Raw genomic sequence first — 22,028 nt, 5'->3', positions numbered from 1 at the left:
GGACTTTATCATTTGAAGTTTATGCTTGGCAACAGTTACTTGTGTATTGCGGCACATGGTATACATTTCTTTCTTCCTTATGGACGGACTTTATGTTCATGACTTTGGGACTGATTTACACAACAGAATTCATTTGGTGTGCTTGATGTCTACATAAGCCTGTTCCGTCCAACTTCTTGCGAATGTGGATTACCATATTTTGGACTTCTCAGGTTTAGACTGGGTTAGGGCAAAAATATATATTTTTTGGTTTCTCATGTTTGATGTCACATGGGCCTATAATGCAAGTAATATTTTTTACAAATTATTGATTGTATTCAGGGCTCCTATAAGATTGTTATCAAACCGGATCTTATATTGAACAACTACATGGTATGTGTTTTCTTCTATCACTAGTGCACCATGATTAGGGTTATGTAGTGCATATATGGTTTGGTGACTGTATGTTATAACATTAATGGTTACATGTTTTATAACACTGATAACATTTTTATGTTGAACTTGCCATAGGGAATGACTTTTGTTTTTTGTATATAACCATTACTTTTTTGCCATTGCATAGTTGTTTTCTGCTTATAAAACACAGAGTGTTTATATCATTATTATTTTGATTATTAGATATGGTTTCATTGACCAATTGAACAACATGGTTATTTAAACAACTGAACCATTTGGTCATTTAAATAATTTTGCAACAACAATAGTATTAATAACTATTGTATTTATATACATAGGTTTATTGTCATTTTCGCTTCAGCAAGTGTTCATTGTATGTTGATTCAATTTTATTTGTATCTCATATGGTGCATATATACATCACAGCATGTCATATTTTCTTTCATTCCAGTGGATATGATCAGTCCCTATTGATTATATACTCCTTTTCCTATATATTCATATGGATACAGGTCACACATTGATAGGAGATTTATCCTTGTGTTTGGCACACTGAGTCTTTACTTTTGGCCCTTAACTGTTGAGTTATGATAGAAGATTGTCATAACATCCTATTAATGTTGTAGTATATATTGCATATATGGTCTAGTTTCCTACATATATATATATATATATATATATTCTCCAGATATATTTGTCTTGGTCCTTTGATTCTCATGGTTTACAACTGAAACCTATATGGTATTATCTCACAAGATTTGGTTATTATCTTATAATGTTTTGGGTTAGTTCAGTGTCATTTATAATTAGGTGTTCCATCATCTGGTGTGTTGACTAGTCTATATTATTTGGAATTACATTTATTTTTTGTACTAACCAACCAGGATTTTTCTCCTAGTGTTCCATATTTTATTCATTGGACAAATTGGACGCAGGCGTGTCTTTTGACATTGTTTACTGTTATGGTCCATTTATATTTTGAGTAAACTGACGTGGCTGTTTCTGTGCCATTATTGTTGGTATACTAGCTTTATCAGCTCTATTACTCTTTTCAGATTATTTGATTATCATCCTTCTGAACTATGGACTTTTCCAGTTTCATTCGGGGGCTGGTTGCTGATAGAGAGGACCTTGGGGTCTTCGGAATAGGGTCCTCCACAGGGAACACTGGGGGTCCGATTTGGTTGGCTCGGAATCCATTTGTGGATCACTTTTTGAAAATTTAAACAAGCATCTTAGATCACTTAGATCTAATATCTGGCACAGCAAGCTATTTAAAGCTTACCAGACTGCAGGAATCACCCCTAGGGGATTGCTTGTTCGTACCATCCCCCATGTCACTAATGCGGATGAGGAACTTAATTCACAATGGAACAAAATACAACAAGAAGCAACTATGGCTTTTGTTGTTGAGTTATTTAAGTTCCATAACAGGGCTATTGAAAAGAATTAGAGGAAATCAATATTCTAGTCAACAAACTGGAGACTTATGAAAAGGAACCATTTTTTAAGATATCATTAAACAATGTGGCCTCTGATTTACGCAAGTTTGACACTGAACTTAAATCCAGAAAAAACAAAAAGTTTATCAGGGACCAGGAAGACTACAGGAGGGGTAATCCATTTATTTCTAGCTCCAAACATGTTAGGTTTTCGCCAATTCCTTTCAAATCTACTAACAAAAGGAAACGGCCTAGATCAATCCTAAAAAGGCAGGAGATTGAGACAACATCCTCTTTTGAGGATACTTCATCATGCACAGAAAATGAAGCCACAACAGTCTCAGAGTCACCCACCCCAAAAAGAACACCTAGGTCAACCCCTTTAGGCCTAAAACCAGGCGGGGGGGACGGAAACACCGTAGAAATAGAGAACATTCAGGGCCTTCTGAACATTGCTCTGGCAAAATGACAACTCCATGTTATAACGTTTTAAACTCATCAGGTTTTGAACTTTCTCCAATTCAGTTGAGAATGTTGAATAAAGGCCTTACTTTCATTCCAGGCTTTACTGTGTCAGAGGAATCTTTTGCACAGGATGTTGTGAATTTCTGTCGTTTGTTAAATTTGAAGTTGTTTTTTGGTGATAATGATGCTACTTATGATCATGACAGATTTATATATCATAGATCCAACTTTTCTCCACCTATGCATCAAATGGTATTGCAGTTTCAGAATAGTGTACTTAAGGACTTACATTTTTTGGGTTCTGATATTTCATTACAACATAATAATCTATCTTTTGATGAAAAACAAGCTATTCTTGAACTTCAAAACAACAGGGGAAATTGTCATCATTACAGCTGACAAAGGTGGTGCTGTGGTTGTATTAGATTGGGCCGAGTATGATAAGGAGGCCATGCGACAACTCAATGACCAAAGATATTATTCACATATGGTTATTGATCCAACCAATATGTTCAGTAAACAAATTAAGACATACTTACGACAGGCAAGGGATGAGGCTATCATTACTAATGATACCATGAATCAACTTTTAGTTCATGATCCTATCAACCAATACATATACTTCTTGCCAGAAATTCACAAAGATCTTTCTCATCCACCTGGCAGACCCATTGTATCGGGTAGGGGATATATTACAGAACCCCTTTCTTTATTTTTGACCAAGCACCTCAAGCCCTTGTTATCCAACATTCGATCACATTTACAGGATACAACAAACTTCTTACAGATTGTCTCTGACACACAGCTTGAGCCGGACTGGCTTTTATGTTCCTTGGACGTAAGTGCTTTGTATACTAATATTCCACACCAGGATGGGCTGCATGCCTTAGCTTATTGGCTTGAAGTCTCAAACTTATATAGTTCTGACTTCAATCATTTTCTGGTGGATCTAGCACAATATGTCCTTACTAGTAATGTTTTTTACTATAAAGAACAATGCTTTTGGCAAACCAAAGGGACAGCTATGGGGGCATCTTTTGCCCCATATATGTTGATCTCTTTATGGCATTTGTTGAGAAACATATAATCTATGATGAACAGAGGAATACATTCTTGACAGAAATTGATATATGGAGACGGTATCTTGATGATGTTTGGTTGGTATGGAGGGGGGATGAAAGTTCTCTATTGGAATTTGTAACATACTTAAATAACAATGTTTGGGGCCTGCATTTCACCATTAATTATGACAAGGAAACCATTACATTTTGGATGTTTTAATCCAGAGGGCACCTGATCATACATTATTCACTGAGATATACAGGAAGTTTCCAGAATATAATACAATTCTGCATGCTTCCAGTTATCACCCACCCCATATAGCACGCAACATTCCCAAGTCACAATTCATACATGCGAAACGTATTTGTTCAAAGGAAAGCACTTATTTGAAACACAAATCTGATATAACTAACAGATTCAAATCTTGGGGTTATAAAAGTGGTAATATTACCATGGCCAGCAACAAGGTTGGCTCTATGAATAGAAGTGATCTATTAACATACAAGACACATACTAACTCATCTGGTCAACCACTTAGATTTACAACTACATTTGCTCGCAACTCTAACCGCCTTATTCAAAGTGTTAGGAGACATTGGAATATCTTACAATGTGACATGGAGATTAACAGTATTATCCCTGACAACTGTCTTTTTTCTTACAGGAAAGGGAAGAACCTTAACTCTTTCTTCAATCATTATAAACATAGGGATAATAAATCACATGATTTGATACAAACGACACTGACAGGAGAACCATTACAAGGCTGTTTTCCATGTGGACATTGTAACAATTGCAAACATATTTATAAGTCTAAGCAATTCTCTAGTCGGAATTGTTCACAAGTCTTTGACTTGAGATTTTTTTCCAACTGTTCCAGTGACTGGATCATTTATTTAGCTTCTTGCAATTGTGGTGCTTTCTATATTGGACAAACGTCCAGACCTCTTAGAATTCATATTTCTGAGCACCTAAGTAATATCAAGCAAAAAAAGATACACAATGCTCTCTATAAACACAAATTAGTACATTCCACTAGCAAGTTTAATTTTATTGTCATTGACATGATTCTAGGGAATAGGGCAAATAAATCTGAATGGCATTCCATATTAAATGCAAAAGAAAAGAAATGGATTATAAGACTGGGTGGGTTGTTCCCTCCTGGACTTAATGAACACCTATAATTTTCAGCCAATAGGATTTCTGCTATCAGTATATATGCAGCTATTGTATTTCATGATTTTTTTGTACACTGAAGAAGGCTGTGCTTTGCCAGCCGAAACCGGTTTGTTTTTGTCACAATATGCTGTGATTTTGTTTAATACAACTTTTTATCTAGTCACCGTTTGCTAGCTCTGATTTTTTGTTCCTGAGTGTTGGTGTTTCTTGAGCCTTGCAATTGCTGCCGTGCAGGAGGTTTCTTTTTTCATGTTGCACTCTCTCCACATCCTGCTGGGGCCGGTGACTCTGGGACTGCTGTCAGCATTTTTTGTGCAGCGTCCTTCCCATCCAGCTTTTTGACTGGATTTCTGTTTATATTAGCACAAACTTGATAGCTGCCATCTACCTATTGGCTTTATTTAATCTTGGTTGCCGCTTTTCATGTTGCTGGGCTTATGTCTAATTAGAAGCAGGCTTTTGGACCGGTTACCAGATACGATCAGATTTGGGCCTGACATTCTTCAAGAAAACCTGTTTGGGCTTTATTCAGCATTGGGACTACGATTTTTTATATACCAACAGATTTGGTTCTGCATCCTAGAAGTTCATGGCCGGGTCTACAAATTTGTTTTGTGCATATACCTCAGGGTTGATGAAACTTATGATCATTGTGTTTCCAAATACACATTTTTTGAACATTACGCATTTCATAATTGCCGTTTTTGACACGAACGGTTTAAATTTGTTGGCCACATCTACTTATCAGTGGGGCTATGCTTGATTACTTTTGGGAAACGCAAACTACTGGTCCATCTGGATATATGCATCACATTATCTGATTACCTAGCACTTTTGCAATTCTGGGTTTACATATGGTCTGTTTATGACATTTCATCACTTTCTTTTGGGTCAGATCGTGAACGTTTTGAGCAGGTTACCAGATTCGTACGGGGACTTTATCATTTGAAGTTTATGCTTGGCAACAGTTACTTGTGTATTGCGGCACATGGTATACATTTCTTTCTTCCTTATGGACGGACTTTATGTTCATGACTTTGGGACTGATTTACACAACGGAATTCATTTGGTGTGCTTGATGTCTACATAAGCCTGTTCCGTCCAACTTCTTGCGAATGTGGATTACCATATTTTGGACTTCTCAGGTTTAGACTGGGTTAGGGCAAAAATATATATTTTTTGGTTTCTCATGTTTGATGTCACATGGGCCTATAATGCAAGTAATATTTTTTACAAATTATTGATTGTATTCAGGGCTCCTATAAGATTGTTATCAAACCGGATCTTATATTGAACAACTACATGGTATGTGTTTTCTTCTATCACTAGTGCACCATGATTAGGGTTATGTAGTGCATATATGGTTTGGTGACTGTATGTTATAACATTAATGGTTACATGTTTTATAACACTGATAACATTTTTATGTTGAACTTGCCATAGGGAATGACTTTTGTTTTTGTATATAACCATTACTTTTTTGCCATTGCATAGTTGTTTTCTGCTTATAAAACACAGAGTGTTTATATCATTATTATTTTGATTATTAGATATGGTTTCATTGACCAATTGAACAACATGGTTATTTAAACAACTGAACCATTTGGTCATTTAAATAATTTTGCAACAACAATAGTATTAATAACTATTGTATTTATATACATAGGTTTATTGTCATTTTCGCTTCAGCAAGTGTTCATTGTATGTTGATTCAATTTTATTTGTATCTCATATGGTGCATATATACATCACAGCATGTCATATTTTCTTTCATTCCAGTGGATATGATCAGTCCCTATTGATTATATACTCCTTTTCCTATATATTCATATGGATACAGGTCACACATTGATAGGAGATTTATCCTTGTGTTTGGCACACTGAGTCTTTACTTTTGGCCCTTAACTGTTGAGTTATGATAGAAGATTGTCATAACATCCTATTAATGTTGTAGTATATATTGCATATATGGTCTAGTTTCCTACATATATATATATATATATATATTCTCCAGATATATTTGTCTTGGTCCTTTGATTCTCATGGTTTACAACTGAAACCTATATGGTATTATCTCACAAGATTTGGTTATTATCTTATAATGTTTTGGGTTAGTTCAGTGTCATTTATAATTAGGTGTTCCATCATCTGGTGTGTTGACTAGTCTATATTATTTGGAATTACATTTATTTTTTGTACTAACCAACCAGGATTTTTCTCCTAGTGTTCCATATTTTATTCATTGGACAAATTGGACGCAGGCGTGTCTTTTGACATTGTTTACTGTTATGGTCCATTTATATTTTGAGTAAACTGACGTGGCTGTTTCTGTGCCATTATTGTTGGTATACTAGCTTTATCAGCTCTATTACTCTTTTCAGATTATTTGATTATCATCCTTCTGAACTATGGACTTTTCCAGTTTCATTCGGGGGCTGGTTGCTGATAGAGAGGACCTTGGGGTCTTCGGAATAGGGTCCTCCACAGGGAACACTGGGGGTCCGATTTGGTTGGCTCGGAATCCATTTGTGGATCACTTTTTGAAAATTTAAACAAGCATCTTAGATCACTTAGATCTAATATCTGGCACAGCAAGCTATTTAAAGCTTACCAGACTGCAGGAATCACCCCTAGGGGATTGCTTGTTCGTACCATCCCCCATGTCACTAATGCGGATGAGGAACTTAATTCACAATGGAACAAAATACAACAAGAAGCAACTATGGCTTTTGTTGTTGAGTTATTTAAGTTCCATAACAGGGCTATTGAAAAAGAATTAGAGGAAATCAATATTCTAGTCAACAAACTGGAGACTTATGAAAAGGAACCATTTTTTAAGATATCATTAAACAATGTGGCCTCTGATTTACATAAGTTTGACACTGAACTTAAATCCAGAAAAAACAAAAAGTTTATCAGGGACCAGGAAGACTACAGGAGGGGTAATCCATTTATTTCTAGCTCCAAACATGTTAGGTTTTCGCCAATTCCTTTCAAATCTACTAACAAAAGGAAACGGCCTAGATCAATCCTAAAAAGGCAGGAGATTGAGACAACATCCTCTTTTGAGGATACTTCATCATGCACAGAAAATGAAGCCACAACAGTCTCAGAGTCACCCACCCCAAAAAGAACACCTAGGTCAACCCCTTTAGGCCTAAAACCAGGCGGGGGGGACGGAAACACCGTAGAAATAGAGAACATTCAGGGCCTTCTGAACATTGCTCTGGCAAAATGACAACTCCATGTTATAACGTTTTAAACTCATCAGGTTTTGAACTTTCTCCAATTCAGTTGAGAATGTTGAATAAAGGCCTTACTTTCATTCCAGGCTTTACTGTGTCAGAGGAATCTTTTGCACAGGATGTTGTGAATTTCTGTCGTTTGTTAAATTTGAAGTTGTTTTTTGGTGATAATGATGCTACTTATGATCATGACAGATTTATATATCATAGATCCAACTTTTCTCCACCTATGCATCAAATGGTATTGCAGTTTCAGAATAGTGTACTTAAGGACTTACATTTTTTGGGTTCTGATATTTCATTACAACATAATAATCTATCTTTTGATGAAAAACAAGCTATTCTTGAACTTCAAAACAACAGGGGAAATTGTCATCATTACAGCTGACAAAGGTGGTGCTGTGGTTGTATTAGATTGGGCGAGTATGATAAGGAGGCCATGCGACAACTCAATGACCAAAGATATTATTCACATATGGTTATTGATCCAACCAATATGTTCAGTAAACAAATTAAGACATACTTACGACAGGCAAGGGATGAGGCTATCATTACTAATGATACCATGAATCAACTTTTAGTTCATGATCCTATCAACCAATACATATACTTCTTGCCAGAAATTCACAAAGATCTTTCTCATCCACCTGGCAGACCCATTGTATCGGGTAGGGGATATATTACAGAACCCCTTTCTTTATTTTTGACCAAGCACCTCAAGCCCTTGTTATCCAACATTCGATCACATTTACAGGATACAACAAACTTCTTACAGATTGTCTCTGACACACAGCTTGAGCCGGACTGGCTTTTATGTTCCTTGGACGTAAGTGCTTTGTATACTAATATTCCACACCAGGATGGGCTGCATGCCTTAGCTTATTGGCTTGAAGTCTCAAACTTATATAGTTCTGACTTCAATCATTTTCTGGTGGATCTAGCACAATATGTCCTTACTAGTAATGTTTTTTACTATAAAGAACAATGCTTTTGGCAAACCAAAGGGACAGCTATGGGGGCATCTTTTGCCCCCATATATGTTGATCTCTTTATGGCATTTGTTGAGAAACATATAATCTATGATGAACAGAGGAATACATTCTTGACAGAAATTGATATATGGAGACGGTATCTTGATGATGTTTGGTTGGTATGGAGGGGGGATGAAAGTTCTCTATTGGAATTTGTAACATACTTAAATAACAATGTTTGGGGCCTGCATTTCACCATTAATTATGACAAGGAAACCATTACATTTTTGGATGTTTTAATCCAGAGGGCACCTGATCATACATTATTCACTGAGATATACAGGAAGTTTCCAGAATATAATACAATTCTGCATGCTTCCAGTTATCACCCACCCCATATAGCACGCAACATTCCCAAGTCACAATTCATACATGCGAAACGTATTTGTTCAAAGGAAAGCACTTATTTGAAACACAAATCTGATATAACTAACAGATTCAAATCTTGGGGTTATAAAAGTGGTAATATTACCATGGCCAGCAACAAGGTTGGCTCTATGAATAGAAGTGATCTATTAACATACAAGACACATACTAACTCATCTGGTCAACCACTTAGATTTACAACTACATTTGCTCGCAACTCTAACCGCCTTATTCAAAGTGTTAGGAGACATTGGAATATCTTACAATGTGACATGGAGATTAACAGTATTATCCCTGACAACTGTCTTTTTTCTTACAGGAAAGGGAAGAACCTTAACTCTTTCTTCAATCATTATAAACATAGGGATAATAAATCACATGATTTGATACAAACGACACTGACAGGAGAACCATTACAAGGCTGTTTTCCATGTGGACATTGTAACAATTGCAAACATATTTATAAGTCTAAGCAATTCTCTAGTCGGAATTGTTCACAAGTCTTTGACTTTTTTTCCAACTGTTCCAGTGACTGGATCATTTATTTAGCTTCTTGCAATTGTGGTGCTTTCTATATTGGACAAACGTCCAGACCTCTTAGAATTCATATTTCTGAGCACCTAAGTAATATCAAGCAAAAAGATACACAATGCTCTCTATAAACACAAATTAGTACATTCCACTAGCAAGTTTAATTTTATTGTCATTGACATGATTCTAGGGAATAGGGCAAATAAATCTGAATGGCATTCCATATTAAATGCAAAAGAAAAGAAATGGATTATAAGACTGGGTGGGTTGTTCCCTCCTGGACTTAATGAACACCTATAATTTTCAGCCAATAGGATTTCTGCTATCAGTATATATGCAGCTATTGTATTTCATGATTTTTTTGTACACTGAAGAAGGCTGTGCTTTGCCAGCCGAAACCGGTTTGTTTTTGTCACAATATGCTGTGATTTTGTTTAATACAACTTTTATCTAGTCACCGTTTGCTAGCTCTGATTTTTTGTTCCTGAGTGTTGGTGTTTCTTGAGCCTTGCAATTGCTGCCGTGCAGGAGGTTTCTTTTTTCATGTTGCACTCTCTCCACATCCTGCTGGGGCCGGTGACTCTGGGACTGCTGTCAGCATTTTTTGTGCAGCGTCCTTCCCATCCAGCTTTTTGACTGGATTTCTGTTTATATTAGCACAAACTTGATAGCTGCCATCTACCTATTGGCTTTATTTAATCTTGGTTGCCGCTTTTCATGTTGCTGGGCTTATGTCTAATTAGAAGCAGGCTTTTGGACCGGTTACCAGATACGATCAGATTTGGGCCTGACATTCTTCAAGAAAACCTGTTTGGGCTTTATTCAGCATTGGGACTACGATTTTTTATATACCAACAGATTTGGTTCTGCATCCTAGAAGTTCATGGCCGGGTCTACAAATTTGTTTTGTGCATATACCTCAGGGTTGATGAAACTTATGATCATTGTGTTTCCAAATACACATTTTTTGAACATTACGCATTTCATAATTGCCGTTTTTGACACGAACGGTTTAAATTTGTTGGCCACATCTACTTATCAGTGGGGCTATGCTTGATTACTTTTGGGAAACGCAAACTACTGGTCCATCTGGATATATGCATCACATTATCTGATTACCTAGCACTTTTGCAATTCTGGGTTTACATATGGTCTGTTTATGACATTTCATCACTTTCTTTTGGGTCAGATCGTGAACGTTTTGAGCAGGTTACCAGATTCGTACGGGGACTTTATCATTTGAAGTTTATGCTTGGCAACAGTTACTTGTGTATTGCGGCACATGGTATGCATTTCTTTCTTCCTTATGGACGGACTTTATGTTCATGACTTTGGGACTGATTTACACAACGGAATTCATTTGGTGTGCTTGATGTCTACATAAGCCTGTTCCGTCCAACTTCTTGCGAATGTGGATTACCATATTTTGGACTTCTCAGGTTTAGACTGGGTTAGGGCAAAAATATATATTTTTTGGTTTCTCATGTTTGATGTCACATGGGCCTATAATGCAAGTAATATTTTTTACAAATTATTGATTGTATTCAGGGCTCCTATAAGATTGTTATCAAACCGGATCTTATATTGAACAACTACATGGTATGTGTTTTCTTCTATCACTAGTGCACCATGATTAGGGTTATGTAGTGCATATATGGTTTGGTGACTGTATGTTATAACATTAATGGTTACATGTTTTATAACACTGATAACATTTTTATGTTGAACTTGCCATAGGGAATGACTTTTGTTTTTGTATATAACCATTACTTTTTTGCCATTGCATAGTTGTTTTCTGCTTATAAAACACAGAGTGTTTATATCATTATTATTTTGATTATTAGATATGGTTTCATTGACCAATTGAACAACATGGTTATTTAAACAACTGAACCATTTGGTCATTTAAATAATTTTGCAACAACAATAGTATTAATAACTATTGTATTTATATACATAGGTTTATTGTCATTTTCGCTTCAGCAAGTGTTCATTGTATGTTGATTCAATTTTATTTGTATCTCATATGGTGCATATATACATCACAGCATGTCATATTTTCTTTCATTCCAGTGGATATGATCAGTCCCTATTGATTATATACTCCTTTTCCTATATATTCATATGGATACAGGTCACACATTGATAGGAGATTTATCCTTGTGTTTGGCACACTGAGTCTTTACTTTTGGCCCTTAACTGTTGAGTTATGATAGAAGATTGTCATAACATCCTATTAATGTTGTAGTATATATTGCATATATGGTCTAGTTTCCTACATATATATATATATATATATATATTCTCCAGATATATTTGTCTTGGTCCTTTGATTCTCATGGTTTGCAATTGAAACCTATATGGTATTATCTCACAAGATTTGGTTATTATCTTATAATGTTTTGGGTTAGTTCAGTGTCATTTATAATTAGGTGTTCCATCATCTGGTGTGTTGACTAGTCAATATTATTTGGAATTACATTTATTTTTTGTACTAACCAACCAGGATTTTTCTCCTAGTGTTCCATATTTTATTCATTGGACAAATTGGACGCAGGCGTGTCTTTTGACATTGTTTACTGTTATGGTCCATTTATATTTTGAGTAAACCGACGTGGCTGTTTCTGTGCCATTATTGTTGGTATACTAGCTTTATCAGCTCTATAACTCTTTTCAGATTATTTGATTATCATCCTTCTGAACTATGGACTTTTCCAGTTTCATTCGGGGGCTGGTTGCTGATAGAGAGGACCTTGGGGTCTTCGGAATAGGGTCCTCCACAGGGAACACTGGCGGTCCGATTTGGTTGGCTCGGAATCCATTTGTGGATCACTTTTTGAAAATTTAAACAAGCATCTTAGATCACTTAGATCTAATATCTGGCACAGCAAGCTATTTAAAGCTTACCAGACTGCAGGAATCACCCCTAGGGGATTGCGTGTTCGTACCATCCCCCATGTCACTAATGCGGATGAGGAACTTAATTCACAATGGAACAAAATACAACAAGAAGCAACTATGGCTTTTGTTGTTGAGTTATTTAAGTTCCATAACAGGGCTATTGAAAAAGAATTAGAGGAAATCAATATTCTAGTCAACAAACTGGAGACTTATGAAAAGGAACCATTTTTTAAGATATCATTAAACAATGTGGCCTCTGATTTACGCAAGTTTGACACTGAACTTAAATCCAGAAAAAACAAAAAGTTTATCAGGGACCAGGAAGACTACAGGAGGGGTAATCCATTTATTTCTAGCTCCAAACATGTTAGGTTTTCGCCAATTCCTTTCAAATCTACTAACAAAAGGAAACGGCCTAGATCAATCCTAAAAAGGCAGGAGATTGAGACCACATCCTCTTTTGAGGATACTTCATCATGCACAGAAAATGAAGCCACAACAGTCTCAGAGTCACCCACCCCAAAAAGAACACCTAGGTCAACCCCTTTAGGCCTAAAACCAGGCGGGGGGGACGGAAACACCGTAGAAATAGAGAACATTCAGGGCCTTCTGAACATTGCTCTGGCGAAATGACAACTCCATGTTATAACGTTTTAAACTCATCAGGTTTTGAACTTTCTCCAATTCAGTTGAGAATGTTGAATAAAGGCCTTACTTTCATTCCAGGCTTTACTGTGTCAGAGGAATCTTTTGCACAGGATGTTGTGAATTTCTGTCGTTTGTTAAATTTGAAGTTGTTTTTTGGTGATAATGATGATACTTATGATCATGACAGATTTATATATCATAGATCCAACTTTTCTCCACCTATGCATCAAATGGTATTGCAGTTTCAGAATAGTGTACTTAAGGACTTACATTTTTTGGGTTCTGATATTTCATTACAACATAATAATCTATCTTTTGATGAAAAACAAGCTATTCTTGAACTTCAAAACAACAGGGGAAATTGTCATCATTACAGCTGACAAAGGTGGTGCTGTGGTTGTATTAGATTGGGCCGAGTATGATAAGGAGGCCATGCGACAACTCAATGACCAAAGATATTATTCACATATGGTTATTGATCCAACCAATATGTTCAGTAAACAAATTGAGACATACTTACGACAGGCAAGGGATGAGGCTATCATTACTAATGATACCATGAATCAACTTTTAGTTCATGATCCTATCAACCAATACATATACTTCTTGCCAAAAATTCACAAAGATCTTTCTCATCCACCTGGCAGACCCATTGTATCGGGTAGGGGATATATTACAGAACCCCTTTCTTTATTTTTGGCAAAGCACCTCAAGCCCTTGTTATCCAACATTCGATCACGTTTACAGGATACAACAAACTTCTTACAGATTGTCTCTGACACACAGCTTGAGCCGGACTGGCTTTTATGTTCCTTGGACATAAGTGCTTTGTATACTAATATTCCACACCAGGATGGGCTGCATGCCTTAGCTTATTGGCTTGAAGTTTCAAACTTATATAGTTCTGACTTCAATAATTTTCTGGTGGATCTAGCACAATATGTCCTTACTAGTAATGTTTTTTACTATAAAGAACAATGCTTTTGGCAAACCAAAGGGACAGCTATGGGGGCATCTTTTGCCCCCATATATGCTGATCTCTTTATGGCATTTGTTGAGAAACATATAATCTATGATGAACAGAGGAATACATTCTTGACAGAAATTGATATATGGAGACGGTATCTTGATGATGTTTGGTTGGTATGGAGGGGGGATGAAAGTTCTCTATTGGAATTTGTAACATACTTAAATAACAATGTTTGGGGCCTGCATTTCACCATTAATTATGACAAGGAAACCATTACATTTTTGGATGTTTTAATCCAGAGGGCACCTGATCATACATTATTCACTGAGATATACAGGAAGTTTCCAGAATATAATACAATTCTGCATGCTTCCAGTTATCACCCACCCCATATAGCATAACATTCCCAAGTCACAATTCATACATGCGAAACGTATTTGTTCAGAGGAAAGCACTTATTTGAAACACAAATCTGATATAACTAACAGATTCAAATCTTGGGGTTATAAAAGTGGTAATATTACCATGGCCAGCAACAAGGTTGGCTCTATGAATAGAAGTGATCTATTAACATACAAGACACATACTAACTCATCTGGTCAACCACTTAGATTTACAACTACATTTACTCGCAACTCTAACCGCCTTATTCAAAGTGTTAGGAGACATTGGAATATCTTACAATGTGACATGGAGATTAACAGTATTATCCCTGACAACTGTCTTTTTTCTTACAGGAAAGGGAAGAACCTTAACTCTTTCTTCAATCATTATAAACATAGGGATAATAAATCACATGATTTGATACAAATGACACTGACAGGAGAACCATTACAAGGCTGTTTTCCATGTGGACATTGTAACAATTGCAAACATATTTATAAGTCTAAACAATTCTCTAGTCGGAATTGTTCACAAGTCTTTGACTTGAGATTTTTTTCCAACTGTTCCAGTGACTGGATCATTTATTTAGCTTCTTGCAATTGTGGTGCTTTCTATATTGGACAAACGTCCAGACCTCTTAGAATTCATATTTCTGAGCACCTAAGTAATATCAAGCAAAAAAAGATACACAATGCTCTCTATAAACACAAATTAGTACATTCCACTAGCAAGTTTAATTTTATTGTCATTGACATGATTCTAGGGAATAGGGCAAATAAATCTGAATGGCATTCCATATTAAATGCAAAAGAAAAGAAATGGATTATAAGACTGGGTGGGTTGTTCCCTCCTGGACTTAATGAACACCTATAATTTTCAACCAATAGGATTTCTGCTATCAGTATATATGCAGCTATTGTATTTCATGATTTTTTTGTACACTGAAGAAGGCTGTGCTTTGCCAGCCGAAACCGGTTTGTTTTTGTCACAATATGCTGTGATTTTGTTTAATACAACTTTTTATCTAGTCACCGTTTGCTGGCTCTGATTTTTTGTTCCTGAGTGTTGGTGTTTCTTGAGCCTTGCAGTTGCTGCCGTGCAGGAGGTTTCTTGTTTCATGTCCCCATTTTTATGTCACTATGTTATATTTACTGCCTCTGTAATATATCAGAAAACTGTTCTCCTTTGTCAGCAGTCCTTCTCCCTTGTAATGTGCATCAGCTTGTCCTTTTCTACCTCCCTCTGTGCCCCTTTCTCTTCATTTCTGTTTTGTCACCAAGGGTTTCCATTTATTAATTTAATCTCATGTAAGTTTACAGCCGAGGACAAGACAGCAACAAGATAATGTGGCTATTACCCGAGAGTTTTTTTGACAAAGTTATCTTGTGTAAAAGTGTCAGCATTACTTATTTCACTGACATTCATTTTGGGAAGTTTGTGTTATTTTTCCTAACAGTATACCAAAGTGTACTTCTTAACTGTCTAGATATTTCCTGATTTTTTTGACTGTTCCCCAAAACATTCTGGTTTGCTAGCAAATTGCTGAGCATTAAAATGTCTAAATAATGACTGACATTTTAGTTACATGCTTCATATCCTTCAGAAAATGGATGGTAACACAAAACCTGTCACTATAGCAACTTTTCAAGTTTATAAGAACAATATTTAAAATCTCTCCCTATTTTGGGACCTTTGTCTTCCAATTACTTTTAGGTTTGTCCAGATTTCATACTATAAAAGGCTGAGAGTATGCAAATGTGGGACAATTAAGGGCAGATCTTGCCTCTTGAACCTGGTCGACTTCTTTGAAATAGTTACAAAAGCCATAGATGGAGGGAAGGTAGTCCACACAGCCTACCTGGACCTCACAAAGGCCTTTGACACAATACCCCACTCGGGCATCATAAATAAGCTCACCAGCTTAAATATCAACCCCTATGTCACAAGATGGGTTGCAAACTGGCTCAGGGATAGAACCCACATGATCAAAATAGCAGGTGCCATGTCAGACTCTAAACCAGTTACAAGTTGTGTCCCACAAGGCTCAGTCCTGAGATCTCTCTTGTCCGGTATATATTTCTGCGAGGCACAGGCTAACACGGGTGGACTATGGCTGACCAAGTTCGCAGATGACTGCAAACTGGGTGCTATAATCGACTCTCTGACTGACACAGGCATCCTCCAAAAGGGGCTCACAGAGATGGATAACTGGTGCCAGAGCCATGGCCTAAAACTAAATACCAAAAAGTGCATAGTCATCCCCTTTGGAAAAAACAAAGTCCCCACAAATTACCACATAGGTGGTAATCCATTAAGTATGGAAGAAGTAATTAGGGACTTGGGGACCCAAGTAGATAGCAATCTCTCCTTTGACAATCACTTTGCCAAAGTGGTTAGAAAGACCTTCTATATAGCCCACCTTATCATGAAAGGATTCACATCTAGATCGAGAGGTCAATTTGCCCCTCTACTCATCACTTATCAGGCCCGTAATTGAGTACAATGCCCCGTTTGGGATGTACCTTACCCGACACCTTCAGCAACTGGAAAGACCCCAAAAGTATCTCACCAAGAGGATCAAGGGGCTCAAACAGATGCCCTATGCAGTTTGGCTAAAGAAACTCCAGCTCTACTCAGTTGCGTACCGCCTACTCAGAGGCGATCTGTGTCTGACGTGTAAAGCCATGTCCAACCCAGAATTAATGGACATGCTTCACCTCAGGAAATCTAAATCTCTTAGAGCTACACGCTCCAGGGACCTGAACCTCAGCACAGAAATAAATAGGAAATGCTGGAGGGACAGATTCATATCCCAGAGGCTCCCCTCACTCTGGAACAAAATCCCAATCCATGTCAGGCAGAGCCCCTCACTGACCCTCTTCAAGAGAAATCTTGACGAATGGATGGGAGATCGTAAGTTTACCCCTGGGATCTCTTCTGTGTCGCTGCTTGACAGAAGTACAGTAAACAAACCTTAAAAGGGCTACCTTCTATGACCTACTATACAGAAGCACAGTCAACTAATCTAAAAGGGTGGCGAAAGCCAAACATACTCTGGCTAGGCTTATAAATGCCCTAGGGCAGACAGCCTAGTATCAACCTATGAACCTAAAGATTCTTCTCAAGATATTAAAGGCAATCTTTCTTGTATCATTCCCCATGGCAGGGCTAGCAACCCAGTGGTGTAAACCTTGACTCTAGATGATTGTCATTGTTAAAGTGACACCCTGGCCTGACCCATGTGCAAAAATGTGAAAAGGGGGTTATGGACAGATGGATGGATTTCTTGTATCATTTTTGCAGTTAGATTGTTTTTATCAACTTCTGTGACAAAGAGCTTCCAATTATTACTGAGCAGACAGGCAGAATGTAACCAAAGAATCACATAGTTGCATGGCTTGTTTATCTTAATTTCCTTGTTAGCTAAGCTATTTTTATTCCAGTGCTATATACATGTTAAGCTTTTATATGAATTGATGTTTTCATTGTTTTTACACTAAACTTTATGGTTTGCCATTCCAAATTCTGAAATGTGCACATCATTTCTATGTTAAATGTCATTACTGCTCCACAAATTGTATTTATTTTACCATTTATGTATATAGAGAATGTCTGAAGTTTATGTAGCTTGTCTACACTTTCTGAACTCAGCTGTCACTAAAAATGTGTCTTTTAACAAATAATCAATTTATTAATTATTCTTAAAGTATGCCAGTGACATTTCTGGAATGTCTGCCAGACAGTATTCAACAATACAGTGCTTAAGATTTAAAAAAGAATATTGGGAACCTGCTCATTTTGAGCATTTGTCAACGCAAACATTCAATAAAAGTGATGTTAATTACTTGTTACAGGCAGCAGAAAAGGAATGGGCAGAAAAGCGTCAAAGAATTGGTCACTATGATGACAAAGAGTTTGAGAAACTTCTACAGGAGGCACAAACCAATATGATGAAGTCCATCCCCAGCCTGGAGGTAGCACCTGAACTAAAGGCCACACAGCAAGATACCACAGAAAGACCAGAGCATTCAGGTAAACCTAACCTTCCAGGCTTAGTCCTCATTCCTTAAGAAGATTTCATATAAAAAACCTCACTTGACTTTAATATGATGTCTAATGTGAAAGTTAATTTCGTACCTGAAAATGAAGGTTTCCCTTGAGACATTTTTTTTGTACTTTTAAATGTAAGTTTACTGTGCAGCCTTTGTGTGATGGCCATTTTGTCTTTTCCTGTATATGCTTTGATACCCAACATTCTAAATCCAGAAAGAATTATTATAGCAGAGCTACTGTATGAGCACACAGAGAAAGCATGATCATGCAGAGCATGTGGTTAAGCTATAAACAAGTACTTACAGAACACATGTTCATACAGAGCACATGGTTAGACTGTAAATCAGTACTTACAGAACACACGTTCATACAGAGCACGGGTTCCTATCAGCATTTCAAATGTTGAAAATGCCAAATTTAATTTCATCGAAATGAAATGTTCGAAATCTCAGAAGAGCGAACTGACGTAACATTGATTTCTTTTCCAGGGAAAGAAATCGGTGGGCCATCATCTGAGTTTGCTATTTCCTCCACTGTGGTGCGGTCTCGGAGTTGGTATATTTAAGTAGGGGGTGTGTGGGGCACAGCCCCCCACATTGGGGGGTGAAGTCCCCACTTCTGTTAGTGTTTAAAATATTAAAAATGTTTCTTTTTTTGCAAGGAACACTGATTTCTTTCCCTGGGGAAGAAATCGATGTTCCGTCACTTTGCTCTTTTGAGATTTCGAACATTTCAGTGCGATTAAATTGCATTTGGCATTTTCAGCATTCAATATGCTGATATAGACCCCAGAACATTTGGTTAGACTGTAAATGAGTACTTACAGAGCACACGTTCATACAGAGCACACAGTTAGACTACAAATGAGTACTTAAAGAACACATGTTCATACAGAGCACGTGGTTAGACTGTAAATTGCTAAGCATCATGAAAAAGTAGTTTGTTTCATTAACCAGCGCAACTGTAGAGCTCCCCAGTCAGTCGACAATAGTGTCCATGAATACCGTTCTGACCTTAGTAGTACATTTGTAATTTGCATACATTACCACAAAAAAAAAAAAATGATAATAGCCCTAGAATGTAGTACCTATTGAAAGCAAAGGCTTAGAAGATGGTAGCTTTCCTGAGACATTCTCAGAACAAACGTTCATACAGAGCAGGGGTTCCTGTCAGCATTTCGAATGTTGAAAATACCAAATTTAATTTCATCGAACTGAAATGTTCGAAAGCTCAGAAGAGCGAACTGACGTAACATTGATTTCTTTCCCAGGGAAAGTTGTTTTTTTTTTTTTGTTTTTTTTTTTTTTAACTATAAGAAATATATGTATAACTACATTGCAGAAAACGAGCTGTAATATTGAAAGTGCTCAAAAACATATTCTACTTTAAGTTCATGTGTGGTCTTTTGCTTTCAGCAATATTTGGAGCTATGATGTCACAGAAATTTTTGTACTTGGTGTCATTATGGACAAGCTATTTAAAACATCTTTTTTACATGCCTCTTCTTCTGAGGTATTAAAAAAGTCTCATGCAAAATGGCATTGTGCACTCAGATGCTTTTTGAAAAGGAAATTAATAAAGAAATAATGTGAAAATGGACCAAAGTCAAATCACATTTTTGGCTGGGCCAACAAACACCCTTGAGTGGAAAGATACGTGACTGGCTCCTCCTTCCAGCTTTTGTATATCTTTGTAAGTGCCTGTTTTTATATTGAAAGTGAGTTTGTGTTGCCACTGTGTAAGTTTACATAACAGATTGCTGTATAACAGATTATTAAAAACAGAGTAGTGAAATTTGCAAATAAACCTTGCAGACTTATTGCAAGCATCCCCTTAGAACTCTGGCATTGTGATAAGCAGATGTTCTTCGTGTTTCACTGTTGCAGTCATTATATTTGGGTTATCTGCCTGTAGTAGCCCTCAGTCAGCCTGAATACCAGAGTCTTGGATTCCTGCGTTGGATGCTGTCTCTTCTTCCATGATGTCAGGTCAGGGGTATAAAACATGCAGCCGATGCCATTACATCAGTCTTTCTTGCTGCTCGGTGCCCAAAGCAGAACCAGTTTGCAAGTGTCGGTCTCCCGACTCCTGAAATTTTCATTTTCGAGTTTCAGAACCGAAGTCTTCAAAAAAGCTAAGTACCCCGTTGGGGATCCTTTTTCTTGATCTTAACTGATGTCAGTAAAAGTTAACAATTGTCTTACCTGCGGAAAGCAAATACCTCATAAAGATTTTTATTTTATTCGTACTGCATTCCTTGCTTAGGCCCAGACCACGACATCACTCGCTGTCGGTTTTGTGCCCTATTCAACCCCCGAACTATTCGTTGTATGTCTATTTTTGCAGCAAATTATTTTGGTACTCGATATAACTATCCATAAATGGCTTTGGTAAGCCAGCCGACTACCGATATTCCAAAAAAATGTAAGGATAAAGACAGAGACAGACTGCATAGGTCCAAAACTGCCGACGACGCTTCCGTTAAGCTAGTCGCCAGTTCACTGGTACTCAGTGAGGCGATTTCGCAGCCCTTGATACCCACTACTTCAGATTCGTAGGCCTCTATTGAGACCCATTCATAGCCTGGTATGCCACAAGATGCTTCTTTGACTATGGAACCTGCGGATATCTCTACCTTGGATGGGTCCGGAGCCGCTGTGCAGGCACCGGCTTCTGAGGATGTATTCAGGCCTACAGATTTGCATTTTAAAACTGACGCCATCTTCTTCATCCAGGCCTAAAACTCGACCTACACCTAAAAAACTAATGTCCAAACCGCATGGTCAGGCCCATATGCCTAAACTACAAATGCTTAGAATGGCTGAAAACCTTATTACTTTAATTAGGGGAAGCCAGCCTTCCCCTCTAAGAGACCTAGAACTGATTTTCCTTCTGATTCTTCTGATCAGGATTCTGATATTTCAGTTTCTTCTGATTACCAGGATTTGCCCTTATCTACCTATGAGGATTCTGATGCAGAGGATTCCATTCCCTCTGCTTCCCCTCCAGGAGATTTTTTTCTTTTGCTGAAACCTTGCACACTCTTAGGGAGCATTTCCGCTGTGAAAGCCAGGATTACTCTGACTCCAAAAAGAGGCTTAGGGAATTCTTACTCCTTCCTCAACACAGGCTTTTAGCTATCCCTCCTGTTCTGGACATTGTAGATGATGCTTTCTTGGAATCTAGCCTGTCCCCAGACACTTTACCTCCAGCTCCCAGAAAACCTGACAGGTATTACAGAGTACCCGACTCTTACAAGTTCTTCTTCAAGAATCCTACTGCGGATCCAGAGACCATTTCCCAAGGTCCAAAGGGCATTAAGGCTACTGCTGCCAAAAATCCTACCCCTTCTACT

At 37.3% G+C, this 22,028-nt stretch overlaps 1 protein-coding gene across 9 annotated transcripts in view; it reads left to right on the top strand.

Moving 5' to 3' along the window:
* KIAA1217 (KIAA1217 ortholog) overlaps positions 1-22,028 on the top strand; it is a 2,251,763-nt gene that overhangs the window by 2,174,287 nt on the left and 55,448 nt on the right. For all 9 annotated transcript variants that reach the window (XM_044089846.1, XM_044089843.1, XM_044089841.1 and 6 more), the window contains one exon: positions 18,475-18,652. In XM_044089846.1, coding sequence (XP_043945781.1) covers positions 18,475-18,652 — 178 coding nt within the window. The remainder of the gene's footprint in view (positions 1-18,474; positions 18,653-22,028) is intronic.

This window comes from Protopterus annectens, chromosome 12.part0, assembly GCF_019279795.1.
Source record: "Protopterus annectens isolate FY-2018-M chromosome 12.part0, PAN1.0, whole genome shotgun sequence".
NCBI classification, from domain to species: Eukaryota; Metazoa; Chordata; order Ceratodontiformes; family Protopteridae; genus Protopterus; species Protopterus annectens.
Note: the sequence above shows the minus strand (reverse complement) of the source record. Positions and strands in the feature narration are given on the sequence as shown.